The 10,757-nt window shown below is 33.2% G+C and overlaps 1 protein-coding gene across 1 annotated transcript in view; it reads right to left on the bottom strand.

Moving 5' to 3' along the window:
* The window catches only part of LOC129231195 (leucine-rich repeat-containing G-protein coupled receptor 5-like), a gene marked incomplete in the record, with an annotated part of 122,887 nt that overhangs the window by 84,967 nt on the left and 27,163 nt on the right, over positions 1-10,757 (bottom strand). Inside the window, 1 exon segment of the mRNA XM_054865443.1 lies at positions 10,294-10,362. Coding sequence (XP_054721418.1) covers positions 10,294-10,362 — 69 coding nt within the window.

Below are 10,757 nucleotides of genomic sequence, written 5' to 3'. Positions count from 1 at the left end.
GTGTCGCTTACTCAAAACAAGCGGAGGGAAACTTTCCCGCCAAAATGTGTTTATTTCTAACTCTCTATTTTATGAGATGCAACTGCTCGGGGGTCTGAACTTATTTCCTGCACGGGAAAAATGTACCGCCGCGCCGCGACAAAAAGGTCAACTCTTCTTAACCTAAAAGACGTTTAAAAATGCGAGGGAGGCTATTTGTAGCGGAATGAAGGTTCAGGGGATAGATATCCCTTTCCAGGCATGTGGGGCAGAAGGTCAAAATCGGCCCCACACTATGCTGAAAGGTTACGTGGGGAAATGCAGCGAATCGGCTGGAGACCGCGTTCTTGTTTTCATAAAAAATAAAACTCCTGGATAAAGTAGAGACTCAAAATGAAAATTTCGCTATATAACTTAATTAGAAGTGTTCTCTGACCAATTCTTGTGAAAATCTTTTTTGAATTTTCATTTTTGCCACAGCGTAAAGAGTTCCATAAAAACACTCATTTTTTCAAATGTCTCTAAAATATGTTAAACGAATAAGTGGAAGCTCTCCGTTTAAGGGAATGTAGTGCTCAGTAGTACTAATAAACTGTAAAAAATTTTGAATTTTTGAAATTGACATTTTTGAGAAAAATCAAAAACATTATTTTAAACTTTTTTTTCAAAAGACAGGGAAAAAAACCCTAAAGCACACATTTCAAAATGTTATATATGTTAAAAAAAAAAAAAAAAAAAAAAAAAAAAAAAAAAAAAACTTTTAAATAAAACAAATCGCAACAAAATATGTTCTACCGTTCTTGAGATAATGTACTTTAAATATTTTGACGAAAATTCCAAGTGAGAATTGACATGGATTCACATTCTACCGAAAAGTGTTTTACTAACGTGTGTTCACAACTTGCTTGAAAGATGAAAGAAATTTAAAACAAGCCATAGAGTATATTTTCAAAAAGGCACTTTCTATCCTTCTTCCAATTTTAATGTCTTTTTAAAAAAAAGAAATTCGCATTTTATACTTGTACACCTGGTAGACGTCAATGCAGTGGGTTTACAAGTTTTCATTCAATTTCGAGAGACATAATACTAGTGTCGATGGGAAAACATAATTCATTCATAAAATCAGAGCCAAATCATGTCTTCGCTTCAAATTTCATTTGCCATAATATTTTCGTAGAATATGTTCAAAAAAAGATTTTTTCAATTGCTTGTTTCAAAGGTGTTTTTTAAGGATTCAAATTTTCTAAAATTAGACAAAAAAAAAAAAAAAAAAAAAACAATAAGAATAAGAACTAACTTTTTGGCTCCGGAAAATTAGAACAAGAGCAATTTCTGCTACATCGGGCTAAGCTAGAAATTGATCTGAGTGAGTCAAAGTGAAGTGCATTCAAAACGTAAATCATTTTATCGAGCATATAAGTAATTGTTAAGCCAGAAGAAAAGAAGCATTTGATAGTTTTAACATTATTCATTTACTGTTGGCGACGGGGGGGGGGGGGAAGAAATAAATTTGAAACGCTTTATTTTTTCGTCCAAAAGATAGAGCTGCAAACGATTTTATTTTTAACATAATTCACTTGGATGAACTTTTTATTCTTGTTTCTTTTTACCCGTTGGAAACAATTAATGAATTATTTTCTAAAAGATGATAATTCAAGGGGAGGGCGGCTCAAAGCGGGTAGGTTTTCGAAGAACGCTCGAAAATTGTAGTTTTTGGATTTTTATCGTAACCATTTCGATTTTATTTCCTAGCAGGGTTTTCGAACTTCAAAATAAAAAGTGATTCGTGCATTATTTCCAACCCAATATTTATTTATTATCAAACATTACAACACTTGAAAAACCCGCTTTGCCCTACCAGGGGGCCCAAAGCGGGTAAACTTAACTAATTGTGATTTGGTACATTTGCCAATCAGATATGAAGTTATAAATGATTAAAATAGCTGACTAGCTACCAGCCATTATATAAAAAAGTATAAAACAGTTTTTCTTATCCAATTTAAAGTCAGCACATTTGTTTATAAAACATAAATAAATGATTAAATTAATAGACTAATTAATTGCCATCCTAAAAAAAAACTTTTTACAGTTATATTTTTCCTATTGAAATAGAAAATCTAAGTCAGCACAAGAGTGAAGAAATTATAAATAAATATATGATTAAATCCTATATCCGCTTGGCCCAAAGATCCGTTTTTTATATTTCAATAATTATAATCTTAAATTTAAAAAAGAAACAACCGAAATGACTATCGTAGTTTGTTAGTGGATGGTGTCAGAATAACGTAATATTATTGACAATCAAAAAAATAAGCTGGTCTTCAACTAATCACAAAACTTCATTTTTTTTTAAGAAATGTATTTTTTTTTTTTTTAATTTTAAGTCTGGTTGTGCCATGCCGTTTCACTGCTGCTTCACTGGAACTGATTAAAACTCGGGGGTTTTACCGTAAACACGACATACGTATGCATCGCCGCTTACACACCACGGGGGGGGGGAGGCATATGAAGACCTACCTGCTTTGGGCCACCCTCCCCTATGCATTGTATGAACGATATTGCTTAATTTATTTATTTATTTTTACTCATTCAGATTAGAAATTCAATCTGCTTTTTTAAAGCTCTATTATTTGTTTCTCCTACACTTGTACGAGAAAACCATTAAAAATAATTGCTAAATTTAAAGCTTTCGTCGAAGAATAATAACTAATTAATTGAAATTTAATGAAACATAATCATTAACAGTTTGAAAAAATGTAACTGATATCAACTCCATATTAACAAATATCTTTTTTTTAGCATATCGGTTAAAAATGCTGAAATGGTCAGTTAGAAATATTGTTCATTCTTAATCAACCGAGAATATTTATCTGATTCAAGAAAATCGATGTTGGTCTACGGGAATTTCGGCTCCTACAGTTCTAGATGGAACTTCTTATTAAGCTATCGTTTCAGATTGCAAAATTATCTATCTAACAGATGATGAAACTTCTGTTTTCTATACTGTATTCTTATGGCAATAAGTTTTAATCGTTTTCCCAAAATGCCATTACGCTTGTAGTATCGCTTGTATCTTTTCTTACTTCTCAACAAATTGATTTAGGATCATATTCAACTCTATTGGGCTCGGTTCGATCGAATTCTAGAGCGTCGGGAGAAATTTCCTTCTGGGTGGAGCAAAGGAAATTTCTGGTTGCGTTATTGGTAGATAGAATTCGATCGAATCGAATACGATCAATTGTGTAAGAGTTGAATTTGCCCCTTAAAAGGCGTGAGCGTGTAAGCTATTAAACGCAGTATAAAACTCTTGTTTGGTGTGCATACAGCAAGTGTTCACATCGCATCGAAAATGCTGGTATTTGCTCCGAAAATTGCAGAAGTCCTTCTCCACGACTAATTTTTTTTTAAACAAAAGACAGTGACGTTTGCTTGTTGATTTTTACGGCAACCACGCTGCATCGGAGCCAACTTTCGGATATTGGTTCCAACGTATCAAAAGCGGTGATTTCGATTGCAACAAGTAAAAACGTGATGGTGAAGTAACGCTTTTTCAAATAAGAAACTTTAACACTTGCTTGACATTGATTCTTGAACAACTAAGCTATTCGAGAAAAATGGCCGGAATTGTGCTATACACACGAGAAGCTAATTTTACAACAAGACAACGGTAAATCTCGTTCTAGTCAATGCCTCCTGAAAAGAGACTTAAATTCAGACATACCTAAAAGGGTTGAAATGGGATGTCCTACGCCACCCGCTGCATTCACCAGACATTGCTCCTTCAGACTTTCATTGGTTCCGGACGATGAGGTCGGCATTTTTTTCAGAGCGCTTCACTGACTAAGACAGTACCCAAAATTGGGTCGATAGCGGATTATTGCTAAGGGGTTACGGTACCTCAAAAATGATCAAACGATCAAAAAAAAAAAAAAATGCTCATTACAAAACTAAAAACTATTCCAAACACATAGAAAAAGTTTCATAGCTTTAGTTCAGATATTAAAAAAGTTATGAGCGGTTTTAGGTCATGCTCGCTATGCGTTCTTTTGCAAAAAGAAACTTTCAATTGCTTTTTCTTGAGGGTTTTTTTTTTTTTTTTTTTGTGTTTTCATGTCTTTAGCATACCTAAGAATTTTTTTTTCTATTAAAAATACAGTTTTAAAGTAACACTTTTTGCAATTAGGATAATATATTTAACAAAACTGTGCATAGGATAAGCATTTTATAAATTACTCAAATGTTTAGAGCATGTATACCTTTGAAAACTATTTTTTAATTACAATTTTTTACATAATTAATCACAGAAAATCTTCAAATAAACACAAAAGCAATTGAATGCACAGATTTCTGGAGATGATTATTGTGATCGTTTAGCAAAAAACGTATTAAATAAGTGCAAAAATAGAAAAGCCTTCACTGTTAAAAATTTTCCGGAAAATTTACGGTAATTGTTACTGGCATCCATGTTGCCAGTAACTACTACCGTAAAAATCAAATGTTACTGTAAAATTGGGGCCGTGGTAGCCTGATCAGTAAGGCATTGGACTCGGGGCCGGAGGGCCTCGGGTTCGATCCTTGCTGGTCGAAGACCCACCGTCGTCATTAAAGGGGACTGGGCGACGTTAAATATGCTCGTGGTCTCAATGTCCTCCAAGTGAAACGATACCTCTGGGGGTGCTAGTACCAGGTAGCTATTAGCTCTTGGACTAGTTCTAAATTCTCACTAACTGCTCGATCCGGTGATGGTGCTGCCATCTATCGGTATATAAAAACAATGGAGGCAAGGCACTTAGTATGCAGTCCTCGACATAAATGCAGTTGAAGTCAGTTGTGACTCTTGAATAGTAATAGTGATACTGTAAAATTTTACGGTTTCCTCGGTAGGCCACAGCAACCAGTTGGCGCTGGGATAACTTATTTCACCGGTATAAATTACCGTAAAAATCAGCGATGCGTCGGCGATGCAATTTTACAGTAACAATTACCAGAAAATCTTCCTGAATTTTTAACAGTGTTAGAAAAGTTTCAATTTTTTTAACATCCCTAACATTTTTGAATTTAAAAAACAGGCAATATTTTAAAATTTTGAAAATAAATAATGAATTATTTACATAAGTATGCATGTTAAGGCTTCAAAGAAAAACAGAACTTACTTGAATTAAAAAAAAAAGGTTGGAAGGTAATGTGAACCCTTAATATTTTCATATTTAAGCAATGTTTTACTAATTGACCCCCCCCCCTCCCAATCAGTAGAATTTAAGGTTCAGTTACAAATCAGCTTTTATTGCTTACTATCAAAATGCGCCTGAAAAGAATTACCAAATACCGCTTAAATAAAAGTAACTATAAGAATATTAAAATTAAATGATTACCTTTGAGTCGGATGTATATATGAAAAAAAAAAAAACATTGCTTTGGACATTCATAGCTCGTATTGACAATTGCACGCAAATGTTTTGAAGTTACAACGAACCTTTTCTTCTGAGCAAGAAATTAACCTATGTCGATTATAAATTTAATATTCTGTGGGATGTTTTTTTGTAGTTGGGATGTTGTAGTTCTCTTAAATTTGTATGCTTAAGTGTTGCAAAAGAAAACTGCTGAATTGAAAATGTTTCCAGTAAAAAGTTAATTATACAAGTCAGTCGAAATTTTGAATTTTTGTGGTTTACATAGATCAGCAACCAAAGCTCACCGCAAAGAAAAATGAATTGCCTCGTGTAATGAATTGACAAATTAAGCTGCTGTTATCAAACAATCTGATGTTATCAAACTCGTAAAAGTCCGAGTTTGTTTCTTTTTTTATTAAATGAATAAATAAAAAAAATACCATTAATGAAGAAAAAAGCAACTTGAAACAGTGTTTCATTATCTACTCCTATATCTAAATTGCGTATATTGGAGAGGTAAAAGGTAGAAGGTGACTTGCTTAATTAACTACATTCGAGACTTTGAATGATGGGCATGACATTGATTGATGCGATGCACTAGTTACGTAACGCCATTAATTAAAATTTTCATTCATTTGTTTTAAATTTCTTTATTATCGTGCATTTGCAGGTATTAAATATTCGTTTTTTTAAGAGAATAAATGATAGCTAATTGCATTTGCACTTACAATAAAAATGTTAACTATATCATAAACCTGCTTTGCAATTTTTTTTTAAACTTGCAATTGATTTTTTTTAAAAACCTTCAGGAACCGTGACAGAGTTAGCCTAAGCATACATTATTAATATGGGCTGCAGACATTTTTAGCTGCATAGATAATCTGCAAACCGGATAATCCGCACACGGATAATCGGAAGTGCAGTTTAATTCAAACGTCTCTGTGAACCATAGTTAAATCTAATGTTCTTGACATTGCTTTACGCAATTCTGTTTCGTCTTATGCTCACTGTGTTACTAACTTTAAGATCATTTTAGCCGTTCACCACATTTCTATTTCGTACAAAATTTAATGTAATGTGATTTTCCACATGCTCCTTCATTTTTTAAAATATATCATTAGAATCTTATTCGTGCTGTCATTCCCTTCTCAAACTCTGATTGGATTCTAAGCACTTTCTTCTTTTAAAGGAATTTGAGTCACTTTTTGGCAGTTTTCATCTCAAAATATATTTCGAGCGCTCTATTTTTATGAAATTCGTAATGGCTGCAAAGATAACTTTTTAGTTCTGAGTTTTAAACTGCTTGACTGTTGATAACGCATCAATACTGGTGTTTTCACCGTCGCTCTTTGTTTATTTATCTACTAGTGGTACTTGCACGGATTTGCCCGTGTTAGAAAACTTAAAAGGTCTTTTGGTTCGCCTGTATATTTACAAATAATGTATGGCGAATTTCTCGCCAATTGGCTTGCCTATGTTACGGTTCCACGTTATGGTAACTTGGTAATTTACTCGTCCATCTTATGATAATTTTGCTCGGGAAAATGTTCTTAAAATTGGAATAGAAAAAGAACAAAATCGAATTTTTGAAAAATTGCTTCGAGATGCACACCCCCATGCTACACACTAACTTTGTGCCAAATTTCAAATCGGCCGAACGGTCTAGAAGCTATGCGAGTCCACATAGATCCAGACATCCTCCAGACATCCAGAGAGACTTCCAGTGTTATTATTAGTAAAGAAGATATTTCTTTAATGTGTAGTTACTTTTATCCCCGTTAAGTTTATCGTGTGATTCCCTCCTCCGAACTGATTCGAAACACTTTCCCTCAATATTCATCTCGAAAATTGTAATTCAGGCTTTTTACTTGTCACTAAGTTTTTAACTGACGCTAATTTCATTTCATGTTGTAAAATGTGTAGCCATGGACACTAAGTTTACAGTTCTTTTAAAAATAGTGATGTATTTATTACTTTTTATTGATTTGTAAAACTGATCGACATCATATTTTTTATTTGCTATATTTCTTTTTAAAAAAATTATAATTTTTTAAAACCCTGATTCTGTGGTTTGAATATGTTATGTTTATCCTATCAAGTAACAATCGAGAAGTCGACTTTTAAAAAAATAAAAATTTTGAACTGTTCAACAGAATAACTGAAAGACGGATTCAAATACAGTTGACTCTCTGTTTAACGACTTTCAAGGGACCGCAAAAAATCGTCCTTAACCGTTTAACAGCCGAACTATTAACGGATGATCAAATTTGAGTAATTTTTTGAAATTATGTCTATTTATGTCTAGTAAATACAGAAATAAAATAAAATTTCCAGAAAAAAATTTTTTACTATGATTTTCAGTGTGTTCCATTTTTGGAACATTGGCGTTTTGCATGAAGTTTTTTTTTTTCAGAGAATTTTTTTAAACTAAGAGGTTTTGAATGCGGTTTTTATCTTAGCATACTTTATTGCGGAAAAAATAATATTTTAAATTGCATTTGTGTACATATCAGAATTCAGAAAATCCAATAGAGAAATATCTAATGCCCATCATATGAAAGGAAGCGTTGCTGGGGAAGTCATTTGTCGCAATGGAAACATTTCTTAGTCGTATTTTTTTGCACACCGCGCAACGTCCTTAGGATGCAGATACAATATAATGTCCGTCAGACATTCTTGACCGTTTATGTAAATGACAACGAGGCCCTGGAGGACTTTCCACTCGTACTTTTCTTCTTAGGAGGTGAGTTGTTATTTCTCTTCGGAACTCTAAATGCTTCATCTTGACTTCGTGTAAATCACAATGAAGTAACCAACTAGCTACAACTGAAATATTCAGCGCATTACTAAAAAGATTCCACACCATTTTTTACTCCTCAAATGAGGTCTGTAGCTCCCTAAAAGTTTATCCAAGACGTCCACACCCCCCATTCCTTCATTGTATCTCTTGATAAGATGAGGTTGTGGCACATCTATCTTGCATTTCTGCGCATTTGAGTAACATTTTACAGATGCAAGTGGCTCATGTGTATAACAATTAGATGCTACTGTAACCACTGCATTATCTTTCCAGCTGCACATGTACACTGATCCATCAGATCGATAGTCAAAATTTCCGCGATCTTCTTTAGAAAGGGCTTTTTTGGATTTCCGTGGACAATGGCCAGTTCGGTTTTCACGAATTGTTCCTGTTGCTCGTACACTTTTTTTTTTTTTGATAGCTGAGAAATTAAGTCTTATGATGTAAAAAAGTTATCAAAGTATACTTCATGCTTAGACGTGTCAGTCAAAACTGATAATAGATCATTTACAACTCTGGATCCTAATTGCACATCAGGGGATCCTTCTTTTTTGCCTGAATGAATCTCCATGGAAAATGGGTATCCACTTGAAGAGCACAGCATTCAAATTTTGAAGCCGAACCTTATTGGTTTTCATCTAATAAACATTTTACATGAACGCCGACCGTAGTAGGGAACCATAGATTCATTTATGCTTAATTTTTCATGAAATACACCAAATTTTTGAGGGTTTTTACACAATTCTTCGTAAATAAGGAAAACTTTTCTTAGTTTGTCATTTTGTTTTAATTCATGGTTGTCCATCAAATGAAAGTTGTTTTTTATTTTTCGAAAACGATTTTGAGGCATAACTGTTAGTACAATTGGCACAGATGTATCTTCTGCACTGCTCCAATACATATCTTCAGAAGGAACAGAATGGTACCCACTCAATAGCAACAAACCAAAAAATTGTAGGATTTCATCTCTGTCAACATCTATTCTTCCTCAGTGATATTGCCTAGTTCATCAGGGGGTAATTGGCATATATCTACATCTGACAAATCCGAATCTGACAATGTCTCTAAATAAGCCACAGCTTGTTCTACAGTAAGAAATCTTGTAGACATTTTTTAACATTTATGAACAGTTGGTATACGTCAAACAGAATTTCCTTTCGCCCGAAAACAAAGCTAGCGAATTATTGAACTGCATTTAAAATATGAAGAATAAAACTCTCACTAATATTATTTTTTATTATTACGTGACAATGCAGCTGTCCGAGCAGGTGTGGATTCGGAGCCATATAGTCCGTCAAACAGAAGACTGTTATTATTTTATTTGCTAACGAAACGAAACGTCATATCCTTTCAAAATATAAACTTACTTGGTTTTGCCAACATCTACATCAGAGTACATTCAAAATGAGAAAAAAAAGAAACATATATTACGAAAAATGAAATTTCCCCTTGGAAGTCGAACGATTTACTTCTTGGAAATTTGACTCCCTAAAAGCGCCAATGTTCCAAAATTGGAACATGCTATTTTGAAGGGGTACACCTTTCGGAAATATTATTGTACATTTCTACAAGCATTTTAAAATCATACATTGAAGTATTTTTCACAACTATAATAAATATCATCACATTTTCTGAAAAAAACAATTTTTGGTAAATTTTATAAGAAAAAGTTGCAAAAAGCTAAAAAAACACTCATCTTTGAAAAATCGCAATAAATAATTGAAAACATATAAACAATCAAGCAGGAAATCAAAAAATACTTTGAAATAAGACTAAACTGTGTTAAAAAAAACTTGTTTATTTTAACGTTATTTCTTGGGAAATTTTTCACTTAAATATGATGTTCCATTTTTGGAACATTGGCGGGTAAACGGTTAAGTAGAAAGCGTCCTTAAATGGAATGCTTTTAACACTATGGTGGACCATCTGGGACCGTGAAAAACCGTCATTAAATAGAAAAAGTCGTTAAATAGAGCGTCGTTAAACAGAGAGCCAACTGAAATTTAATTTTACAATTAAAATGCTATCAGGCTCATTTTCATTATTTTTTTACACATACTTTTTCGTTTAGCGATTACCATAAGCCTTTTGGAATAGAAATCTAACAATCAAATCAGAACTTACAGCTCTTTTAGAAGTGGAAGATTTTGAAGGGCTTGAGGCAATTCCAGCAGCTGGTTTCCATTGATTTCTCTGTAAGAAATGAAATACTAGATTTGAAGGCATTAACAGCAGCTGCTCAAGTGTTTTCAGCTGTCACTTGAAAATGAAAGAAATACTCTCTTATGATTTACCTGAACAACAAATCCTTACCAAAGTTTATGGAAGATATTTTAAGAAATTAGAGGTCAGACATCAGTTATCTTGCAGTTTTTTGAACATTGAAATTACTTAAGAGAGTATGTAAAGGCTAAGTTACATCAATTTTTTATCCATTTGCCTTTCAAAGACAAAAGTGCAGAAAATATTACTCAGACATCTTACGTAATTGGTCGCTAAAAAAGTTAGATGTTTCAAGGGCGTTTAGGGGGGGGGGGGGACGGAAAGTTATCTAAATCTTATATGCTCTACTTATAAATCATTAAAGA

The sequence above is a fragment of the Uloborus diversus genome, chromosome 10 (assembly GCF_026930045.1).
Source record: "Uloborus diversus isolate 005 chromosome 10, Udiv.v.3.1, whole genome shotgun sequence".
Taxonomy (NCBI): domain Eukaryota; kingdom Metazoa; phylum Arthropoda; class Arachnida; order Araneae; family Uloboridae; genus Uloborus; species Uloborus diversus.
Note: the sequence above shows the minus strand (reverse complement) of the source record. Positions and strands in the feature narration are given on the sequence as shown.